The sequence below is a fragment of the Chiloscyllium plagiosum genome, chromosome 1 (assembly GCF_004010195.1).
Source record: "Chiloscyllium plagiosum isolate BGI_BamShark_2017 chromosome 1, ASM401019v2, whole genome shotgun sequence".
Classification (NCBI taxonomy): domain Eukaryota; kingdom Metazoa; phylum Chordata; class Chondrichthyes; order Orectolobiformes; family Hemiscylliidae; genus Chiloscyllium; species Chiloscyllium plagiosum.
Genome location: NC_057710.1, coordinates 46606158 through 46631293, shown reverse-complemented (window position 1 = coordinate 46631293; position 25136 = coordinate 46606158). Strand labels below are relative to the sequence as shown.

General features: G+C 43.5%; 1 protein-coding gene across 2 annotated transcripts in view; it reads left to right on the top strand.

The window, feature by feature from the left end:
• dnai1.2 (dynein, axonemal, intermediate chain 1, paralog 2) overlaps positions 1-25136 on the top strand; it is a 298205-nt gene that overhangs the window by 117764 nt on the left and 155305 nt on the right. For both annotated transcript variants that reach the window (XM_043683992.1, XM_043684070.1), the window contains exon 13: positions 22076-22323. In XM_043683992.1, coding sequence (XP_043539927.1) covers positions 22076-22323 — 248 coding nt within the window. The remainder of the gene's footprint in view (positions 1-22075; positions 22324-25136) is intronic.

Here is a 25136-nt window from a genome sequence, read left to right as displayed (position 1 = left end):
TCCTTTCGGAAAGATGTTGTGAAACTTGAAAGGGTTCAGAAAAGATTTACAAGGATGTTGCCAGGGTTGGAGGATTTGAGCTATAGGGAAAGGCTGAACAGGCTGGGGCTGTTTTCCCTGTACCGTCGGAGGCTAAGGGGTGACCTTACAGAGATTTCCAAAATTATGAGGGGCATGGATAGGATAAATAGGCAATGTCTTTTCCCTGGGGTCAGGGAGTCCAGAACTAGAGGGCATAGGTTTAGGGTGAGAGGAGAAAGATATAGAAAGAACCTAAGGGGTAACGTTTTCACACAGAGGGTGGTATGGTATGAGTTGCCAGAGGAAATGGTGGAGGCTGGTACAATTGCAACATTTAAAAGTCATTTGGATGGGCATATGAATAGGAAGGGTTTGGAGGGATATGAGCCAGGTGCTGGTAGGTGGGACTAGATTGGGTTGGGATATCTGATCAGCATGGACGAGTTGGACCGAAGGGTCTGTTTCCATGTTGTACATCTCTATGACTCTATGACATGAGTACCTGCTACACACATGGTGGCTGGTGTCCCACATGTAATGGTAGTATCCGTGTCAACATTCAGACATGTCTTGCAGTGTTTGCCATAACAGGGTTGTAGAGTGTTGATATTGTCCTGAAAGCTGGGTAGTTTGGCGCAAACAATAGTCTGTTTAAGGTTTGGCAGTTGTTTAAAGGTGAGAAGTGGAGGCGTAGGGAAGATCTTGGAGAGATGCTCATCCTCATCGATAATGTATTGCAGGCTGCTAAGAACATGGCATAATTTCTCCGCTCCTGGATGACCCTATCAGTCTAATTCTATGTCTGTCTCCTCAGGAGGTCGTTACAGTTTTTCACTGCGGCACGTCGGAACTGGCGATTGATGAGTTTAGCATCGTATCCTGTTCTTATGAGGGCATCTTCAGCACCTTCAGGTGTTCGACGCATTTCTCTTCATCTGAACAGATGCTGTGTATGTGTAGGGCTTGTCCGTAGGGGATGGCTGCTTTAATATGTTTCGGGTGGAAACTAGAGAAGTGCAGTGTTGTGAAGTTAATTGTTGGCTTGTGATAGAGTGAAGTACTGGGGCGTCTGTCCTTGCTGAAGATGTGTGTGTCCAAGAGTGAGACTGATTCTAAGGTGTAGTCTGATGGGATGAAACTTGTTATGAATCGTTTCAGTGACTCCTCGCCAAGAGTCCACAGAAAGAAAATGTCATCAGTTCATCTGGTGTATCCTGTAGGTCAGAAGCTCTGTGCAGCAAAGGAGTCTTGTTCAAACATGTGCATGAAAATATTGTGCAAATTTGGTCCCCATGGCTGTTTTGTGTGTCTGGATAAAGAACTGGTTGTCAAAGGTGAAGATGCGGTTGAGGATGAAACAGATCAGCGATAGCATGGTACCAGGAGATCGACAGTTGTTAATATTGAGTACTGAGGTTGTTGCAGTGATGCTATCATCGTGGGAGATGATAGTGTAGAGTGCTGAAATGTCTGTTGTGACAAGGAATGTTCCTTGTTCAACTGATCCGTGAGTGCTGAGTTTCTGTAAAAAAATTTGTAGAGTTGTGACAGAAGCTGGGGTTCCCATGTACAAGGGGTTTCAAAATGCCCCTGACACATTTACGTTCACACGCTCTCATAGGCATATACTACTTCACACTCGCACACACACTCTATCAAGCACACGCGCACACGCACACACACTATCTGTCTCTCTCTCTCACACACACTATCTGTCTCTCTCTCTCACACACACGCACACACATTAAGACTATGGGATGAATTTGCATTTGCAGATTTGTATTTGCAGATACATTCTATTTTGTTCAGAAAGCTACAATCTGTAGGCAGTCAGTGTGACGTTTTATAAATTCCTGCTTGAAAAAACAGTTCTGGGATTTACATATCAGTCAATCGAAACCTGCATCCCCATTTCAGTGATTAAAGACTTAACAGCCATCCAGATTTCTCTCATACATTGAATCAGTTGTATGATATTTTGCTCTTTTACTTATAAATGCTGTCTTCTATGTACCTGCCCCGCTAGCTATCTGATGAAGATGCAGTGCTCCAAAAGCTTGTACTTTCAAATAAACCTATTGGACGATAACCTGGTGTTGTGTGATTTCTAACTTTGTCCACCCCAGTCCAACGCTGACACCTCCACGTTATGTTTTATTGGTATTTGCTCATGCACGCGACCGGGTTTGCTGATCAACTTTGGAATTTTGTTGAACACCAAGTCCCTTAATTTGGTAGCTCTCTGGCCTTTTATATCTTGGGTCCCACTCTATTCAACTACACAGGTGACCTGACATCAGGCTGACCTGTGGCTTGAACTTCTGGGTCCCACCAGAGTTCACCAGCACATTCCAGATCTCACTCAGCCACTGTGCTGTGGTGAGCATGGGTACCACCCAAATCTAATGCACTAATTAAACTTCCTGGCCTGAAGATTGGATCTGCTCTATTGAATACCAGCAGAAAACACAGTGAGCTAGAAAAATAGATACTCATAAATTATCATATGATTTACAGATGTCTGGGCCAATCCAAATCACAGCACCATTGTTAGGATGAGTTTAACCCTTTATTTCCTCCTCGACCTGATAAGACTCAGGTTTTTTTATTTATATGTTTATTCATGGGAGATGTTCATATCCAAAGATGACATACAACTCAAATTTGAAGTCATAGAGATGTATAGCACGGAAACAGACCCTTCAGTCCAACTCATCCATGCCGACCAGATGTCCTAACCTAATCTAGTCCCATTTGCCAGCGCGTGGTCCACATCCCTCTAAACCCTTGCTACTCATATACCCATCCAGATGTCTTTTAACTGTTGCAATTTTACCAGCCTCCACCACTTTCTCTGGCAGCCCATTCCACACACGCACCACCCTCTGCGTGAAAAAGTTGCACCTTTATCTATATCTTTCCCCTCTTAAAAATTTGTATCACAAGAACAAAGATTTTATATTAGTTTTACAGATAACATGTTTCTAATTGACTGTTCCTACAAAAATAATTTCCAATAAAAAGTAACACTTTATCCATTCCTATCCAGTCTTGTTTGCAAAGTTCAGATTTTACACATGATTATATTATCCAATCGGGTTCAAACTAATACACATGATTATATTATCCAAATATATCATTCAATGTCCACATCCCATATTGTGCATAATGTTTTATTTCCAAGTTAAAAATCATACAACACCAGGTTATTTGGAAGTACAAGGTTTCAGAGTGTTGCTCCTTAGGTAGCTAGTGGGCCAGGATCATAAGACACAGAATTTATAGTAAAATATCAAAGTGTCATATAACTGATGCGATGTATTGATCAAACCTCGATGGCTGTTAAGTTTTTAATCACGTAGAATGGAGTTCCAGGTTTCAATTCATTAATATGTAAATCCCAGAACTTCTTTCAAGTCACATTCCTGAGATAACAAAGCTTTATTAAAAAAAAGGGGACACCTCAGCTCAGACAGTACATTAAAGGTGTGAGGTTGGAGTCTGTCTGTATCCCAGCCTTGAGTCAGACTCATTCTATTTCCAAATTAGGAATTTATAAAATATCACATGGACTGACTGACAAATGTGAGGCAATTGTGGTCACTGCCACCAAAGTGCTCTCCCACCACGAGATCTGACACCTGTCCTGGTTCATTGCCGAGCAACAAATCCAAAATGGCATCTCCTCTCATTGGCCTGTCCACATACTGAATAGGAGACCGTCCGGAAGGTTCCAGTCAATATTGAGAAAGTTGAAGTCACCCATAACAACAACCCTACCACATCTGCATTTTTCCAAAATCTGCCTGCCTATGAGTTCTTCAATCACCCTACTTCTATTAGGGTGTCTGTAGAAAACCCCCAATGAGGTGGCTGCACCCTTAGTGTTCCTAACTTCCACCCTTCCTCAACAACCTTTGTTTCTGTAGCTGTGATGCACTCTCTGATTAGCAATGCTACACCCCCTTCTCTTTTTCCACCCTCCCTGTTCTTTTTAAATGTTCTAAACCCTGGAACATCTAGCAACCATTCCTGCCCCTGTAGGACCCACGTCTCCGTTATGGCCACAGCATCATAGTCCCAAGTACTGATCCATTATCTAAGTTCATCACTCTTATTTCTGACACTCATTGCATTAAAGCAGACACACTTTGTTTCATCACATGAAAAACCTTCCTGATAGATTCACTACATCCTGTCACTGCCCCATCTGCAACTACCCCCCTCTCTCAGATATGTAGCTCTGGTTCCCGAACCCTTGCCAAACTAGTTTAAACCCTCCCGAACCACACGAACAAATCTCCCACCCAGGACATTTGTGCCCATCCAGTCCAGAACCAAGCTGTCCTTCATGTACACATCCCACCTTCCTCAGAAAGCATCCCAATGGCCTAAATATCTGAGTCCCTCCCTCCTGCACCAGCCTCGCAGCCACGTGTTAAGCTGCACTTGCTGACCGTTCCTCACTTCACGATCTTGTGGCACTGGTAGCAAACCTGAGATCACTACTCTACTCATCCTGCTCTTCAGCTTCCAAACTAACTCTCTGTAGTCACTTTTCAGATCCTCAATCCCTTCCCTGGCTATATTATTGGTACTGCTCACCCTCACCGTTCAGAATCCTGTAAGTCCGATTGGCGACATCCTGGACCCTAGCATCGGGGAGGCAAAATACCTTCCAGCAGTCCCGTTCCTGACCACAAAATCTCCTGTTAATTCATCTAACTATTGAGTGCCCTACCACTAGTGCTTTTCTATTCTCCCCCATTTTGAACAGAGCGGAGAGTAGAGAAGGCGGAAAGAAACGAGGGCTGGCGCGTAGGTCAGTTTTTCCCACTTAAAAAGGGACTTACCTTGAGAGTAGGGCCAGACCAGATTTATCCTAGGCTGCTCCGGGAAGCGAGAAAAAAGGATGCTAAGCTGCTGGCGAGGATCTTTGCTTCCTCACTCTCCATGAGAGTCGTACCAGAGGATTGGAGGGAGGCGAATGTTGTTCCTCTTTTTAAGAAGGGGAATAGGGAAATCCCTGGCAGTAACAGGCCAGTCAGTCTTATGAGTGTGGTCAGCAAGGTTTTGGAAAGAATTCTGAAGGATTGGATTTATGACTATTTGGAAAAGCATATAGTGATTGAAGGCAGTCAGCATGGCTTTGTGAGCAGTAAGTCATGCCTCACAAATCTTATTGAGTTCTTTGAGGAGGTGACAAGACAGGTCGATGAAGGTCGAGCAGTGGATATGGTGTATATGGACTTCAGCAAGGCATTTGATTAGGTTCCCTATGGTAGGCTCATTCATAAAGTAAGGAGGTATGGGATACAGGGGGATTTGGCTTTCTGGATTCAGAATTAGTTGGCTGACAGAAGGCAGGGGCTGGTTGTAGATGGAAAGTATTCTGCCTGGAGGTCAGTGGTCAGTGGTGTCCCTCAGGGCTCTTCTTGGGCCTCTGCTCTTTGTAGTTTTTATAAATGACTTGGATGAGGAGGTTGAGGGTTGGGTTAGTAAATTTACTGATGACACAAAGGTTGGAGGTGCCATTGATAGTATTGAGGGCTATTGCAGGCTGCAACGTGACATAGACAGGATGCAGAGCAGGGCTGAGAAATGGCAGATGGAGTTCAACCTGGGAAAATGCGAAGTGATGCATTTTGGAAGGTCAAATCTGAATGCAGGCTTAAGATTAGATCAGATTAGGTTCCCCACAGTGTGGAAACAGGCTCTTCGGCCCAACCAGTCCACACCGACCCTCCGAAGAGCAACCCACCAAGATCCATTTCCCTCTGACTGATGTATCTAACACTACAGGCAATTTAGCATGGCTAATTCACCTGATCTGCACATCTTTAGATTGTGGGAGGAAACTGGAGCACCCGGAGGAAACCCACACAGACACGGAGACGAAGGAATTGGGAGAATGGGATGGCGTTTTTACAGGGGGCAGGATGGGAGGAGGTGTAGTCCAGGTAGCTGTGCTCTTAAACTTGAGCCCCCTGTTAATGAAAGCCAAAACACCATATGCTTTCTTAACAACCCTATCCACTTGGGTGGCTACTTTGAGTGCTGTGAGGCAGCAGTGCTAACCACTGAGCCACCATGCCGCCACAGGATTCTTGGCAGTGTGGAGGAACAAAGAGACCTTTGTTTGGTGTTCAAGTGCATAGATCCCTCAAAGTTGCCACCCAAGTGGATAGGGTTGTTAAGAAAGCATATGGTGTTTTGGCTTTCATTAACAGGGGGCTCAAGTTTAAGAGCTGGAGGTTTTGCTGCAGCTGTACAAGACTTTGCTGAGACCTCACTTGGAATATTGTATACAGTTCTGGTCACCCTACTATAGGAAAGATATGGAGGCTTTGGTGAGGGTGCAAAGAAGTTTACCAGGATGCTGCCTGGACTGGAGGGCTTGTCTTACAAAGAGAGGTTGACTAAGCTCAGACTTTTCTCTCTGGAGAGAAGGAAGAAGAAAAGTGATCTGATCGAGGTATACAAGGTAATGAGAGACTTGGATAAAGTCAGTAGCCAGAGACTTTTCCCCAGGGCAGGATTGACTGGCACGATGAGTCACAGTTTTAGGATATTAGGAGGAAGGTATAGCGGGGATGTCAGAGGTAGGTTCTTTACGCAGAGTTGTGAATGATGGAATGCATTGCCAGCGGTGATGGTGGAAGCAGTCATTAGGGATATTTAAGCGACTGCTGGACATGCACATGGACAGCAGTAAATTGAAGGGTGCGTAGGTTAGGTTATTTTAATTTAGATTAGGAATAACCCTCGGCACAACATCTTGGTCTGAAGGGCCTGTTCTGTGCTGTATATTTCTACGTTCTATGACTGCTTACAGATTGTGTGCTTTTGAACAAAATAGAATGTATCTGTAAATATAAATCAACAAATGCAAATGCAAAATCACCCCAAAGGCTTATACATATGCGCACGCACATACACATGTGTGTGTGTGTGTGAGAGAGAGAGAGAGAGAGCTGTGTATGAGAGAGTTTCTGTGTGAATCTGATCATGTGCAATGACTGTGTGTGTGTATGTGCGCAGCTGTGTGCTTGTGAGTGTTTTTATGAGAGTGGAGTGAGGTTACCTGAAGTGAGACATGAACCCAAGATCCCAGTTGAGGCCATCCTAATGGGTACCGAACTTGGCTATCAGGTAAGCATTACAGTATTTAAGTAGACCAGAGTAAAGGGCTGACCACTGCACTAGTCCCCAGTCCAACAGCTATCCAGTCCACTCAGGCCTTTACCCACTGGCCGTCCCTGCTCTGCTCGAGCCTCCAGCCACTGGCCAATCCCACATCATTCAGGCCTCCGGCTCACTTGCCATCCGCACTCCACCCGGACCTCCAGCCAATGGCTGTCCCACTCTGCTTGTGCCTCCAGCCCACTGGCTGTCCCCACTCTGCTCGAGCCTCCAGCCCACTGGCCGTCCCTGTATAGCTCTGGCCTCCAGCCCACTGGTCGTCTCCATATTGCTCGGGCCTCCACCCCACTGGTCATCCCTGGTCTGCCCGAGCCTTTAACCTACTGGTCGTCCCTGCATTGCTCGGGCCTCCAGCCCACTGGCCGTCCCTGCATTGCTCAGGCCTCAAGCCCACAGGTCATCCCAGCTCTGCCTGAACCTCCAGCCCACTGGTTGTCTCTGCATTGCTCAGGCCTCCAGCCCACTGGTCGTCCCCGCTCTGCCCGAGCCTCCAGCCTACTGGTCATCCCTGCATTGCTCGGGCCTCCAGCCCACTGGTCGTCCCCGCTCTGCCCGAGCCTCCAGCCCACTGGCTGTCCCTGTATTGCTCGAGCCTCCAGCCCACTGGCTCTCATGTGTATGTGCGTGCGCATATGTATAAGCCTTTGGGGTGATTTTGCATTTGCATTTGCATTGCTCAGGCCTCCAGCCCACTGGTCGTCCCCGCTCTGCCCAAGCCTCCAGCCCACAGGCTATCCCCCCTCCGCCCAAAGCACCAGCCCGTTGCCCATCCCCGCATTGCTCAAGCCTTCAGCCCACTGACCGTTCCCACATCGCTCAGGCTTCCAGCCCACTGGCCGTTTCCACTCTGCCTGAGCCTCCAGCCCACTGGCCGTCCCTGCTCTGCCCGAGCCTCCAGCCCACTGGCCATCCCTGTATAGCTCTGGCCTCCAGCCCACTGGTCGTCTCCATATTGCTTAGGCCTCCAGCCCACTGGTCATCCCTGGTCTGCCCGAGCCTCCAGCCTACTGGTTGTCCCTGCATTGCTCGGGCCTTCAGCCCACTGGTCATCCCCGCTCTGCCCGAGCCTCCAGCCCACTGGCTGTCCCTGTATTGCTCGGGCCTCCAGCCCACTGGCCATCCCTGCGTTGCTCGGGCCTCCAGCCCACTGGTTGTCCCCGCTCTGCCCAAGCCGCCAGACCACTGGCCGTCCCTGTATTGCTCTGGCCTCCAGCCCACTGGTCATCTCCACATTGCTCAGGCCTCTAGCCCACTGGTCATCCCCGTTCTGCCTGAGCTTCCAGCCCACTGGCCATCTCTGCATTGCTCAGGCCTTCAGCCCACTGGGCATTCCCGCTCCGCTTGGGCCTCCAGCCCACTGACCGTCCCCACTCTGCCTGAGCCTCCAGCCCACTGGTCTTCCCCACTCTGCCCGAGCCTCCAGCCTACTGGCCATCCCTGTATTTCTGTGGCCTCCAGCCTACTGGTCGTCTCCACATTGCTTGGGCGTCCAGCTCACTGGCTGTCCTTGCATTGCTCGGGCCTCCAGCCCACTGGCCCTCCCCACTCTCCTGAGCCTCCAGCCCACTGGCCGTTCCCACTCTGCCTGAGCCTCCAGCCCACTGTCATCCCCACATTGCATGGGCCTTCAGTCCACTGGCCGTCCCCACTCTGCCTGAGCCTCCAGCCCACTGGACGTCCTCACTCTGCCTGAGCCTCCAGCCCACTGGTCATCACCACATTGCTTGGGCCTCCAGCCCACTGGCCGTCCCCACATCGCTTGGGCCTCCAGCCAGCTGGTCAGCCCTGCTCAGCGCAAGCCTCCAGCCCACTGTACCTCAGGAAAGAACAAGAGGGGGAAAAAAAAGAGGAAAACAGGAAGTAAACAGAAGGAGCGGAGAAGCTCTGGTTGGACCATCCTGCTCTGCTGCATCTTGACTGGAACTAAAGACAAGTCCAATACCGATTCCAGACTTACACTGCCAATTTAACTCTATCACTAAACTGCTGAGAAAGTAAACACATGGTCTTCCTTAAAACCAAGCATATGTTTGACTCTGTTATCATAGAATGATTTTGCGCAAAAGGAAGCCATTTAATCATCTTGCCTGTGCCTAATCTTTGATGAAATTATTCAATTAATCCCATCTTCCAGCTTTTGTATCCCCCCCCCATTCAACTCAATGTTTTGCTCAAAGTAAAATGTGTTCATGATAGAAAGTGGAAACGATTTTTTAGGGCGACATTGGCTACCAACAATACTTATATTCCACAAGGGGGCAGCATGGCAGTGGTCTGACATTAATTCTATTTTCTACTTTGCCATATTATTCAATTTTCTTTTGAATGCTACTATTGCATCTGCTACATTACAACTCATTGTATTAAAAAAAAACTTTTGTTGTGGCCTCTGCTTGTTGAGTCACATGGAAATTATCATGTTGAGTCACATGAAAGCCCATAGCCAATATTCATGACCTTGAAGTGACATCATACAGAAATTGAGGGACAGCTGATGAATGCTGATATTTCAAGTATTGGTCACCAAGTCTCCTTTTATTTATGCATGAATAGTCATCATCTTCAGTACTGCTTCATTCAGAGTCAGGTACCAGAGTACCTGAAGAAGGGCTTATGCCCGAAATGTCGATTCTCCTGCTCCTTTGATGCTGCCTGACCTGCTGCGCTTTTCCAGCAACACATTTTTAACCTCTGATCTCCAGCATCTGCAGTCTTCACTTTCTCCTCAGATACCAGAGTGTCAGCATCTCTGAAACTCCCTTTTTTATATATCAGGCAGGGCTCCATGGGAACTTGTTCTATGAGGTCAAACTGGCTCATTACAATCCCCAAGCAATATCCCAGTGTACCTACATCTACATCCCTCATTACATCCCTCGCCCTCCATTTATCTTGGAGAGCATCCTGGGGTATTTTAGCACTGGGTTAGTTTCCTCCAATTTGGCATCCATTACAGGTGACATGTAATACATGGAGACTCGCCTTTTGTGCAGAAACACCTTGGTAGAGGTTCACAGACTTCTTCTAGCAGCAAAGGCGTCAAGTCTACTACTTCTGAAGACTCAACAATGCTTGACGGACAACGTGCAATCACGGTTCCAGCAGCCTTTCCGACTGCTCCAAGGGGTAGGCCAAGTCTTGCTCTGGCACCATTTGCAAATTCATATGCTCCACATGCTTGTTCAGGACTGTTGCACTCATCCGCACTTTCTACATCACCTTGCATTGACCATGCGTCTTACCCATTTTTGGGCCATTTCTCTGATTCTTAAACCAACTTCATCCCCTGAATTAAACTTTCTCTTGCTTGGCAGAGTCTTGTGTCTGGATTGACATTTCTAATGCTGTTTCACCTCCCTCCCTCTCTCAGGTCTGGGAAGATCAGACTTAACCTGGTGTGGAATCTTCTACCCATTAGCAACTCTGCCGGTGCTATCTCTTGGTATCTAGCAAGGCTGTAGGCTGTTTGCTCAAGCCATCCTTCAAAGTTTGGACTGCTTCTTTCTGCCAGGCCATTGGATCATGGGTGGTGTTCTTTTATGTCAAATTCCATTCAACTTTAAGAAATACAGTACTCAAATTCCCTGTGGCTAGATGATGGCCTGTTATCTGCGACAGCACTTCCAGGACTGCATGCTTTGAATAACACGCGGTTTTTCAATTGTCATTCTAGTGTTTGATGAATGGATCCTATGCACGTCCAACCACTTTGAGTGAATGTCTACAATGACGAAGAACATTGAACCCATAAAAGGACCTGCACAGTTGACATGCAGTCCAGCATATCATTTGCCTTCTTTAAAGCCTGCCACACCTGTAATTTCCCTGTTTTATCTCTCCCTCCTTTTTTAATTGGTCGGTTTACATTAGCTACCCTTCAATCTACAGGAACAGTTCCAGAATCTACAAAATCTTGGAAGATGACCACCAATGCATCCACTATTTCTACAATCACTTTCTTAAGTACACTGGGATATTGCTTATCACTACCTTGGGAATCAATTGACCTTTCATTTCATCAGTTTCCCCAAAACCATTTCCCTGCTGATACTGATTTGCTTTGATTTCTCCATCTCACTTGGTCCTCATTCGCCAAATTTTTTGTGACATTATTTGTTTCCTGCTTTGTGAAGACAGAACTAAAATATGTATCCTATAGGTCTGTCATCTCTAAGTTCCCCATTATAACTTCCCCATTATGCAAAAGGACCGACATTTGTCTTCACTAATCTTTCTTGAATGTTCCCTGCAAGCTTACTCCCGTATTATTAAGCTGTTAGGACCTGAATGGGTTCTTTTAAGATCTGATCAAAATGATTACATGAAGATATGTGCAATTAAATATATAGCTAATTTATTAGTTTAATCTACTTAATATACATTTTTTACACACACAAACTATAAGCAAATCTGTTAGGTTAGTATACTTTATACATATTTAAACTAATGAGTCATATTGCCTTGTCTTTATGCCGGGGACATTGGACGGCTGGCACTTGGAGCTTTATCTCAGGTTTCATGGCACTCGCCTCACAAACTCCAGTCTGAGAGTGTAGGTTCATGGCACCAGTCTCATGAACCTGATCTGACAGGAAAAGTCCAAGGAGTGGGAAAAAGTGCCTGATATTAATACTGTTCTGGTTACATGCTGTCTCACATTTTGTAGTACTTTCAGTATTTTTCCAGATATTCTGTTGTGCAGAAAACAAGTTGAAAACATTTCCAAGAGACTCTGTGTTAACTACATAAAAGATGATTCCCACAAACTGTCAAGGTTATGCAGTTACCTCCCAACAAAACAGGCTGCTTTTTCACTAGATCTATTTCTATGATTTTTTTTCCACTTTCTTGTATGCTTATTGTCATTCTCTTGTTTTTGCCCTTTGCCCCCTCTTTTCTGTCTCTCTCTCTATAGGTTCATATCCTTCTGCCATTTTAATTAAACTAGTTTAGGTTAGTTTTAGTTTTGGAAACCTAGAGAGTAGAAGTTTATGAACAGTTTCTTGGAAGGAGACATGACTTGAAATGAGAATGGGACAGTTCAAGGAATAAATGACTTTGGTAGAAAGTTGGTTGCTATAACTTCCAGACCTGGAGTGGTTGGTCAGAAATCAGCAGGTTCTGAAAAGACTGAGAAAGTCTAAGACTTCAGCCTTGTGAACATTCATTTAAGAATACCTCAGTGTTCAAAGCAGTGAATTGGGGAAGTTCTGGTGAGTCGAATTTAAAATTTTGAGGTAGTGGGGTAGTTTCACTGGATGTAAAATTGTACAGTGGTGGTTTTATGGTATAGATGAGACAGGTTTTTACAATGTTTTATGATTTTCAATTTGTATTCTATGTTTAGATAACTTGTTTTATTTTAATATTTTCCTTTTGTTCATTAAACTTCTGTTTATTCTGTGATTCCTCATCACTTGGCCTTGCTGTTAACTTTCATCTGTTTTTACCCCATCTTCACTGAAGAAGCAGCAGCTGTCAGTTTATGCACATTTTTGGGGCTCATGTTGGCTCTTCCTGTCTGAGGCCAAATTGAATTGAGTACCCACAAAGAAAACTTTTTCTAAACAAATTGTGCTTTATTTTCTGATAGGTGAGAAGCGTATATTAATTAATCTCACCTGAAATCTCAAATCATTGCTCATTGGAAACATTAATTACACCCAATTACATTATCCAAATATTTGAATGCTTACTTCACCAGAACTTTCTGAAAACAAAATATATATTTTTCAACAGTAACATCTTGCACCAGTGATGTCTGACTTAAATTATATTTTCATCTTTGTTTGGAGAATGATCTCTCAATGTCACAACACATGTTTTGCTAAAACTTGTGAATATCATAAGAACATAAAAAACGGGAGTGGGAGTAAGTCATCCGGCCCTTGGAGCCTGCTGTGCCATTCAATAAGATTATGGCTAATCTTTTTGTGAACTCAGCTCCACTTACCTGCCCACACACTATTATCCTTAATTCCTTTACTATTCAAAAATCTATCTTCTCCTTTTCAATTTTTCTTGGCTTGAACTGTTGAAAATCTGGTCCCTCTGCATATAATGATTAAAGTGTGGAACTTGCCACTACTTGAACATTTTCTTTTGCTACACATTTGATATACAATCATTCTTGAAGAAGTTTTGCAGTGTTTATTTAAGTTTATTTTCTTGTACCGAAAATAATTCCAAATCTTTAATAGTGAAATTGGGGACAGAATTTCACTGGGCACCAGATGACAGGCTATGAGACAGGAGCTGTTGGTAGCTCCCAATGCACTCTTGCTGACAGGTAGGTTTCCAGTGCTTAGGACAGCAGAACACATTTGTCTCAAAGTAAATTTGGAAATCATTTCAAAACATTAAGGGCCCATTGAAAGGCATTTACACAGGCCACTTGCATAGAGTCACAGAGATGTACAGCATGGAAACAGACCCTTTGGTCCAACCTGTCCACGCCGACCAGATATCCCAACCCAATCTAGCCCCACCTGCCAGCACCCGGCCCATATCCTTCTACCTTTGAGCCAGTTCTGTATCCAAATGGCTAGTTCTCCCTGTATTCCATGAAATCTAACATTGCTAATCAGTCTCCCATGGGGAACCTTGTCGAACGCCTTACTGAAGTCCATACAGATCACATGTACTGATCTGCCCTCATCAATTTTCTTTGTTGCTTCTTCAAAAAACTCAATCAAGTTTGTGAGACATGATTTCTCACGCACAAAGCCATGTTGACTATCCCGAATCAGTCCTTGCCTTTCCAAATACATGTACATCCTATCCCTCAGGATTCCCTCCAACAACTTGCCCACCTTTGAGATCAGGCTCACCGGTCTATAGTTCCCTGGCTCGTCTTTACCGCCCTTCTTAAACAGTGGCACCACATTTGCCAACCTCCAGTCTTCCGGCACCTCACCTGTGACTGTTCGATGATACAAATATCTCAGCAAGAGACCCAGCAATCACTTCTCTAACTTCCCACAGAGTTCTCAGGTACACCTGATCAGGTTCTGGGGATTTATCCGCCTTTAACTGTTTCTAGACATCCAGCACTTCCTCCTCTGTAATATGGACATTTTGCAAGATGTCACCATCTATTTCCCTACAGTCTATATCTTCCATATCCTTTTCTACATTAAATACTGATGCAAAATATTCATTTAGTATCTCCCCCATTTTCTGTGGCTCCCCACAAAGGATACTTGCTGATCTTTGAGGGGCCCTATTCTCTCCCTAGTTACCCTTTTGTCCTTAATATATTTGTAAAAACCTTTTGGATTCTCCTTAATTCTATATGTCAATGCTATCTCATGTCCCGTTTTGCCCTCCTGATTTCCCTCTTACGTATACTCCTACTTCCTTTATACTCTTCTAAGGATTCACTCGATCTATCCTGTCTATACCTGATATATGCTTCCTTCTTTTTCTTAACCAAACCCTCAATTTCTTTAGTCATCCAGCATTCCCTATACCTACCAGCCTTCCCTTTCACCCTGACAGGAATATACTTTCTCTGGATTCTTGTTATCTCATTTTGAAGGCTTCCCATTTTCCAGCCGTCCCTTTACCTGCGAACATCTGCCTCCAATCAGCTTTCGAAAGTTCTTGCCTAATACCGTCAAAATTAGCCTTTCTCCAATTTAGAACTTCAACTTTTAGATCTGGTATATCCTTTTCCATCACGATTTTAAAACGAATAGAATTATGGCCGCTGGCCCCAAAGTGCTCCCCCACTGACACTTCAGTCACCTGCCCTGCCTTATTTCCCAAGAGTAGGTCAAGTTTTGCACCTTCTCTAGTCGGTACATCCACATTCTGAATCAGAAAGTTGTCTTGCACGCACTTAAGAAATTTCTCTTCATCTAAACCTTTAACACTATGGCAGTCCCAGTCGATGTTTGGAAAGTTAAAAACCCTGACCATAACTACCCTATTATTCTTACAGATAGCTGAAATCTACTTACAAGTTTATTTCTCCTTACAAGTATGTTGTCAATGGCAGAGCGTATGCCCAGCTGTGATGTGAGGAGGTTGCCAGCTGTATGGAAGACTACCAGCCATTTGCCAAGGTTGTTGAGGCTGGAATTTTAAGTATATTTGAGGCTCACATAAAGTTTTAATCATTCTGGGAATTAAAGGTTGTGAAGAAAGAGCAGTGAAGTGGAATTGAGGATTATCTGATCAGCCATGATATCATTGAGTGGCGGAGCAGACTCAAGAGAAAAATGGCCTGCTTGTGCTTATGGAGTGCATTGAAGCCAAATATTCCAAGGCCTCAAAAGGGGCTGCTGTTATGGAGTGATATTCCTGTAAAACCCAATACGGACGGACGGACTCAAATCTGTTTCCTGTGCCCTTCCTACTTGGTCAATTATAAAAATGTTACCTCAGCATGTTCACCTTTCTTGTTGGTGCTCTCAAGTGTCAGAGTTCTTGGTCTTTTGAATGGTCAGCAGAAAGCCAACTTGCCAATCTTGTTAGTTCACAGCTCAGGGCTACAGATCTTAATTGCCTCCTTAAGCCATAAGAGACTAAGACACAAAAGCAAATGTATGGCCATTCAGTCCATTGAATCTGCTCTATTATTCAAAAAGATCTCTTACTGATTAAAAATCTGTCTATCATAGCTTTGAAATACTTAATAATCAAGCCTTGACAGCCCTCTGCGATAAAGCATTTCACTGATTCACTATCCTGTGAGGGAAGAAATTCCTCCTCACTTCTGACTTAAATGAGAGAGTCCTTGCTCTGAACTGTATTACTTAGTTTCATACTCTTTGACAAGGGGAAACAACCTATTTGTATCTAGCCTGTCAAATCTCTGGTATGTCTCAATAAAGTATCATTGCATTATATTCAACCTGTCCTCACAATCGCTCTAAACCTAGGATCAACTTAGTGAATGTATGTTGGACTGTCTCTAATGTCAGTACATCTTTCCTTTGAATATGGGATCAAACTGTTCATAGTAATCAATGTGAAGGCTTCCCATTTTCCAGCCGTCCCTTTACCTGCGAACATCTGCCTCCAAATGTATGTTGGACTGTCTCTAATGTCAGTACATCTTTCCTTTGAATATGGGATCAAACTGTTCATAGTAATCAATGTGTGTTCTAACTAATGTCTTGCATAGTTTTAGCAAGCCTCTCTATTGTTATAATTATTCCCTTTAGAATAAAGGCCAATTTTTAATTTGTATAACAAAGAACACATTTGGTATGCTCTCCTTTAGTATTGAGTACAGGAGTTGGGAGGTCATTTTGTGGCTGTACAGGACATTGGTTAGGCCACTGTTGGAATATTGTGTGCAATTCTGCTCTCCTTCCTTTCGGAAAGATGTTGTAAAACTTGAAAGGGTTCAGAAAAGATTTACAAGAATGTTGCCAGGGTTGGAGGATTTGAGCCATAGGGAGAGGTTGAATATTTGAACTATCGGGAGCGTCAGAGGCTGAGGGGTGACCTTATAGAGGTTTACAAAATCATGAGGGGCATGGATAGGATAAATAGACAAAGCATTTTCCTTGGGATCCGGAAGTCCAGAACTAGAGGGCATAGGTTTAGGGTGAGAGGGGAAAGATATAAAAGAGACCTAAGGGGCAACATTTTCATGCAGAGGGTGGTACATGTATGGAATGAGCTGCCAGAAGAAGTGATGGAGGCTCGTACAATTGCAACATTTAAAAGGCATCTGGATGGGTATATGAATAGGAAGGGTTTGGAGGGATATGGGCCGGGTGCTGGCAGGTGGGACTAGATTGGGTTAGGATATCTGGTCGGCACGGACAGGTTAGACTGAAGGGTCTGTTTCCATGCTGTACGTCTCTATGACTCTATGACTCCATGACTCTCTGGCTCTGTTACCTGCTGAACTTTTATGCTCGATTTTTGTGATTCACAAGGACCTCTAACTCTCTCGGTGTTGAGCCTGCCGCAGTCTTTCTTCATTCAAATAATATTTAGCTCCACTATTCTTCCTACCAAAGTGCATAAGCTCACATTTTTCCATATTATATTTCATCTGCAAGGCATTTGCCCACTCACCTAACCTATCTACATCTTCCTGTAGATTTCTTATGTCATCCTCATGACTTGATCTCTCATCTATTTTCATGTCATTGTTAAATTGATGCTATAGTACATTAACTTCCCTTATCCAAATCATGAATGTATATTGTAAATAGTTGTAGCCCCACTCAAGAAAGCACAACAATGCTTCCACTTCCTCAGAAGGCTAAGGAAATTTAGCATGTTCATAATGACTCTTTCAGATTTTTATAGGTGTAGCCTAGAAAGCATCTTATCTGAATGTATCGTAGCTTGGTACTGCTCTGCCTAAGACAAGAAGAAATTGCAGAGAATTATGAATATAGCCCAGTCCATTATGCAAATCAGCCTTCAATCTATTGACTCAGTCTATATACACTGCTGCATTGGGAAAGCAACCAATATAATCGAAGATCCCTCCCACCCCAATTGTGCCCTCTTCCATCAGGCAGAAGATACAAAAGTTTGAAAACATATACCAACAGATTCAAAGAACAAAGAACAATACAGCACAGGAACAGGCCCGTCAGCCCACCAAGCCTGCGGCAATATATTTTGCCCTTCCATACTAAAATTGTCTTCACTTACAGGATCCGTATCCCCCTATTCCCCTCCTCTTCATTTGTTCATCCAGGTGCTTGTTGAATGCGGCTATTGTATCTGTTTCCACCACTTTTTCTGCCAACGTGTTCCAGGCACTCACCACCCCTTTTGTAAAAAACGTACCTTGCACATCTCTTTTAAACTTGTCCCTTAGCACCTTGAACCTGTGTCCACTGGTAATTAACCTCTCCACCCTCGGAAAAAGCTTCATACTTTCCACTCTATTCATACCATTCACAACTTCTTTCTGGTCGCCCCTCAATCTCCTGCCTTCCACTGAAAACAAACCCAGTCCATCCAACCTCTCTTCATAGCTAAATTCTCCCATACCAGTCAACATCCTAGAGTAGTACTGGAAAAGCACAGCGGTCAGGCAGCATCCGAAGAACAGGAAAATCAATGTTTCGGGCAAAATTATGTGCAATATTCCAAGTGTGGCCAAACTGAAGTTCTATACAGTTGCAGCATAACTTGTCTATCTTTATATTCAATGCTCCTTCCAAAGAAAGCAAGCATGCCATAAGCCATCTTTACTACCTTATCTACCTGTGCTGCTACCTTCAGTGATCTGTAGACCTGCACACCCTGATCCCTCTGCATACCAATACTCCTAAAGGTTCAGCAATTCAATCTATAATTTCCACCTTCCAAAATGCATCACCTCACATTTATCCAGATTAAACTCTATCTGCCACTTTTCTGCCCATGCCTCCAACTGATCTATATCCTGCTGTATTCTCTGACAATCCTCCTCACTATCAGGAACTCCACCAATTGTTGTATTATCTGCAAACTTAGTAAATAGACCATCTTTTATGTAGATCATGAGCAGCAGAGGTACCAGCACTGATTCCTGTGGAACATCGCTAGTTACAACCCTCTATTCCCAAAAGTGTCCTTCCATTGCTGGCCTCTGTCTCCTATAACTCAGCCAGTTCAGTATCCATCTTGCCAGCTTACCTCTGATACCATTTGATTTAATCTTTTGTACCAGTCTGCCATGAGAGATCTTGTCAAAGGCTTCACTGAAGTCCATGTAGACAACACCAACCGCTTTAATCTCATCAAATATCTTCGTCACCTCCTCAAAAAACTTGATCAAGTTAGTGAGGCATGACCTCCACCGCATAAAACCATGCTATTTCTAATAAGTCCATTTGCTTCTAAGTGCGTAGAGATCTTGTCTATAAGAATCTTTTCCAAAGATTTCCCTAACCCACCAACTGAGACTCACAGGCCTGTAATTTCAGGAACAGATTCAAGAACAGATTCCCCACTGTTACCAATTTTTGAACGAAGCTCTCAAATAATAAAGTTGATCATTCTCTGTACCTTCTCTGTAGCTGTAACACTATATTCTACATTCTGTTCTATTACCCTGATGTACTTATGTATGAGGAGAAAGTGAGGTCTGCAGATGCTGGAGATCAGAGATGGAAATGTGTTGCTGGAAAAGCGCAGCAGGTCAGGCAGCATCTAGGGAACAGGAGAATCGACGTTTCGGGCATTAGCCCTTCTTCCTGAAGAAGGGCTAATGCCCGAAAAGTCAATTCTCCTGTTCCCTAGATGCTGCCTGACCTGCTGCGCTTTTCCAGCAACACATTTCCGTACTTATGTATGATACAATTTGCCAGGATAGTATGCAAAACAATACTTTTCACTGTATCTCAACACGTGACAATAATAAATCAAATCATATCACATCACCAGTTACAGGTTGCCATAGTGGAAAAAGCTTCCCCACCATTATCCTAACTCTGTCTTCCATTAGGTAACCAAACCTCAATCCTTGCTAACATACTGCTCCAACATTTAAAGTTCATTTTTTGTATTTTTTTCTTCAATGCTTTTCATTGTTCGTCAACTATCTTTGATGCCAATCTGCTTTTCAATGCAGCCAAATCTTTGTACTTACTGTTGATTAAGTTCAGTACAATTATTTCCAACCAAAATTTTTCACTCACAAACTGGGTTTTTAATTCTACCATGTAATGGTCACTGCTTCTGAGATCATTTATTAAAGGGGTCTCATTATGCATTACAAGGTGCAAACTACCATGATCCCAGGTTGGGCACTCAACATATTGTTCTAGGAAACTGTCTTGAATACACTCTATGAATTCTTCCTGATGACTAGTTCTGATTTTCACAATCTACATAAAGGTTAAAGTCATCCATGATTAATGTCTTTTTAATGTGCCTTTTTTTTTCTGTCCTCCAATAAAGCTAATGTTAGGTAATCTATAGACGACTTCTAACAGTGTCTTCTTCTCCTTACTATTTCATGCTCCACTGATTTTTTTTTGTCTTCTCATCCAAAATCATTTCTTGCTGTTGCATTTTTTAAAATTATTCTTTTGTTGGATATGGGCATCACTGGCTGACCATAAATATTTCATCTCATACTAACAAAGTTACACCATCATACTGTCCATCCTTCCTATCCTTTCAAAACATTCCATACACATAAATATTTAGTTACCAGCTTTGTTTTCCTTTATATTAGAATTAGCATTTTTGTCACATGTACTCACATGAGTACAGTGAAAAGTTTACAACTCGCCACTTATGGCGCCATCTTAGGTACAAAAGTACCGAGGTACAAATTCTGCCGTTCAAGTTCTTTGGGGAAAAAAAATAGAAAAATAAAGAAATAAGAAGTCCAGCTTTGCAGATTATAGGAATAAATTAGAAGACAGAAAAATTTTAAAAAATTAAAACAATGGTCATTCCAATCCAGTTTATGTTGGCACCTAGCACCCAGTCAGCAGTGAGCCTTGACTCCAGACTGTGCTCAAGGCCAGGAGACCACTCAAGATCAGACCATGCTGGGCCGCTGAAAGATCATCATGCAGAGTTGGGAGATAGCCATGCCAGGCTGGCAGGATGCCATGTCGGGCTGTGAGGATGCCAGGTTGGGCTGGGAGGATGTCATGTCAAGCCAGGAGGCTGCCATGCTGGGTCTGTGCTGAATCTGAGATTCTGCCACGTCAGGCCAAGAGGACGCCACGCTGGGCCAAAAGACTGTCTTGTCAGGCAGGAGGATGCTTCACCAGGTTGGGAGACTGCCATGCTGGGTCTGTGCTGAATCTGGGATTCTGCCACGTCAGGCCAAGAGGATGCCACGCTGGGCCAAAAGACTGTCTTGTCAGGCAGGAGGATGCCTCACCAGGTTGGGAGTCTGCCATGCTGGGTCTGTGCTGAGGCCAGGAGTCCATGGCCGAAAGTTCGAGTCTGTGCTGAGGCATGTAGTCTCAGGCTGAGAAGAAAGAAGAAAAAGAATAGAGAAAGAAAAGAGAGAGAAGAAAAGAAAAGGAACAGAAAGAGCAGATGAGCTCTAGCTGAAGTGAGCTACTCTGTCACTATCCATGTAACCATACAAGTGAGCTTTAAAGTCATACACATTAACCTCCATTTGTGTTGTTAACTCATTTATTTTGATTTGAAGACTATGTTCATTTATATAAACATCCATAATTTTGTCTTTTTTACCATTTTCCCTATTGACCCTATTTGCTACCTTGTTTAAAATGTTTGTATACTTTGTCCCTTCCTGCCCCACACTTGAGTGTTATTACCTCAAGGTAATGATGCCATATTATTTTTCCTTTGGAAGTCTTTAGAACCATAGAATAGAATCCCTACAGTGTGGAAACAGGCTATTTGGCCTAACATGTCCACACTGACCCTCCGAAGAGTATCCCACCCAGACCCATTCCTCTACACTTTCCCTGACTAATGCGCCTAACCTACACATCCCTGAACGCTATGAGCATTTTAGCATGGCCGATTCACCTAATCTGCACATCGTAGACTGTGAGAGGAAACTGGAGCACCTGGAGGAAACCCACGCCCATGTGCAAACTCCACACAGACTTTCACCTGAGGCTGAAATTGAACCCGGTTCCCTGGCGATGTGAGGCAGCAATGCCTTTGTTTGCTTGTTCTAGAGTTCTACTCCCCTCTATTTAGTTAAAGCTTCTTCTGTTCTCCTAGTTCCTTGATTCTCATGGCAACATTGTGGAGATGTCCTACCTCTCACCTGAGCCTGCTTTTCATCCATGTCTGCTGGTCACCCATCACCCAATGGCAGGATCTCCACTGTTTTGGAAAAGAATCTTGCCCTTAATATCTGTAAATAAGTTTGTTTATCTTCTACTTTGGTTCATGAAAGATTAATTATTGTTTTCTCCCTCACTCTTAGATGATTTTATGAAACAGAACCGTGGCATGCTTCTCGTATTCTCACTGAAAAATCCTACCCACCCTGAATACCAATATAGTTCAGACAGCAGTGTCTTATGCCTGGATTTCCACAATATGTATCCTCATCTGATAGCTGTTGGCTTTTATGATGGTTGTGTTGCTGTCTATAATATCATGGAAAATGCTACAGGGCCTACTTACAAGAGTTCACCTAAATCGGGCAAGCACACTGATCCTGTTTGGCAGGTTAGTACTGAAATTGAGATATTTCAAAGAGGATTTACAACTTTTGGAGAAATATTATTTCTATTTATTTATTTATTTATTGAAATATTTCAAAATGCAAATGTATGTGTCTCCAGATAGCTTAATGGCTTTTTTTGGTATTTGTTGGAATGTCAGAGAACATTAGTTGACAATAACTGTTCAAGTGTTTATCCTTCTAAATGGCTGAATCATTTAAAGGCACAAAAAAGTGGCCTGCTCTATAGAGAAGGAGGTGACATAAGAGAAAGGAAACTACTTCTTTCAACATTTTGCTTGATTGTTACTGCTCATTAAATTATCATCCTGATCATTTGATTGTCAGTGTTATTTGCCATTAATTTCTACTCTTTCCAAGAAACCTGAAATTACCAAGGACAATTGATTCTCATTGAAATGATTCTACAGAGGCCGTCACCAAGTCAGTCTTTATTTTCACGTGAACAGTCCTTGACTATCGTACACCACCAGAGTGGCGGCAGCCCTGACACTCAACCTTTTTATGTCAGCCAGGCCACCCTGATTGGACCATATTCCAAGTCCCAGTTAGGGAATTCATATTGTATGAGTTCCAGTTAGCTGATCGTGTTACAGTCTCTACATCCTTCCCCTCTCTGAGTCCACAGACATAGGTCAGTCCTTTCTCTTTGTGAGTCTCTTGGAGCGTTTTAGCACCGGGTCAGGTTTCTTTGACTCTGCATCTAACATGGGCAGGATGCAATGCATAGGAATTCAACTCTTGTGCTTAGAGTGCCTTGGTCTCTTCTTCCAATGGCAAAAGCATTGAGGTGGCTACTTCCATCACTCTAATTCAGAGGACTCAAAAACTTTTGACAGAGTAAATTCATGAATTCCAGCAGTACTTCCAAAAATTCCGAGGGGCAGGGCACATGATGCTCCCACATTGTTTGCAAATTCATGGCTCTTGTAAGGTCAACATGCTTATTCAGGGCAATCAAACCTACTGAAACTCAACACATCCCTGGTCCTGAATACACATGACTATACCCCTTATCCATGTGAGGCCATACACAAAATACCATCTCCTGTATCAAACTCTCTTTCACTTGGCAGAGTCTTTGGTGTGGCATTTGAATTCCTGATGCTGTTTCACCCTCTCCCGAGGTAAGAGAAGATCTGACTTGGTGCGAATCTTCTACCCATTAACAACTCTGCCAGTGCTATCCCTGTTTTTGCATATGGGGATCCTTTAATCAAACAAGAATTGTAGCAGCTTGGTGAGGCTGTAGGCTGTTTCTTTCAATCAGCCTTTAAAGTTTGGATCGCCATTTCTGCTTGACCATTGAATTATGGGTTGTATGGAGCTGTACTTATGTCAAATCCCATTCAACTTTAAGAAATACCCAAAGTCTCCTGGTAAACAATGGCCCATTATCTGTGACTAACAATTTCAAGACTCACTGTGTTTGAAAAGATGTGTGCAGTTTTTCTATAGTTATCCAGCGTTTGACTTTATGTACATTGAGTCAGTTTGAATGGGCACCTACAATGACTACGAACATTGAGCTCATGAAAGGACCTGCATAGTCGACATGCAACCAAATCCACATTTTACCTGGCCATTCCTGTGGATGATGCTGGCAGTAATTTCTGTCCTTGTTGACACTCTAGACATTGCTCCACCAATGTAGCTATGTCTGCATCCAGGCCTGGTCACCAGGCAAAACTTCTTACCAATGTCTTCGTTTTGGAGATCCCTGGTTGGCCCTGATGGAATTTAGACATTATTTGGTGATTACTTTTGCTTGGAACAATCAGTCTTGTTCCCATAACAAAATACCATCTTCTTTCATGAGCTGGTCTCTCCAGGTCCAAAAATGTTTCAATTCTGGTTGTTATGGACTTTTGGTTTCATTAATACAAATTGTTTCAGTTTGAAAAGGACTGGATCTTTCTGTGTCCAAAGTTTGATATTGATGGCTGCAGCCAGGAATGTGTCCAGAAATTTTAATATCATTGCAGACTCTTCCATTAGGAATACCATGAATAGTATATCCGCTAATGGGAGGCAGCTCAATGCATCCACGTTCATTACTCAGCCTCCCAGAAAGTGTTCTAACTTAAAATTATAAGCATTTCGCATTACAGCCCACTGCCAAATACAGCCTGAAGCTATGGGCACCACTGTCTTGTCCTCTTCATGCAGATCAAGTCACGTTTTCTGGTCTGTGATTATCACAAATTTCGTTCATGAAGGTATTCATCAAACTTCCTACCTCCAAATGTGACCACGAATCCTTCATTTTTTTTCTAGGTAAATATACACTCTGCATTAGTCAAAGTCCTGCATGCATAACTTAATTGGCATTCGTGTCAAATGGGCCACCAATGAGTTAATAGCACCCCAATGCCATATCGTGAGGCATTTCAGTTTAATATTAGATCCTTCTTGGGATCATAGTTTGCCAACACTCTAGAGGATGATTGCTATTTCTGTCTTTTATTGAAAGCTGTGGCTTGACTATGCAACCATTTCTAAAACAATTTAGGATGCAAAGGTGCCAGGATGGATGCCAGGTTATATATGAACTTTCCATTATAATTTACCATCCTAGAAATGACCTAAGCTCCTGGACAGCCATGGGAGCCTGGACACCTTTGACTGCTCTCACTTTATCTTCCAATGGATGTAACCCAATTTTGTTAACTCTGTGGCCCAAGTAGATCATTTTGGGGGACCTGAACACACATTTTTCCCACCTTAGACATCCCACCTTAGACATTTGGGCGGCACGGTGGCACAGTGGTTAGCACTGCTGCCTCACAGCGCCAGA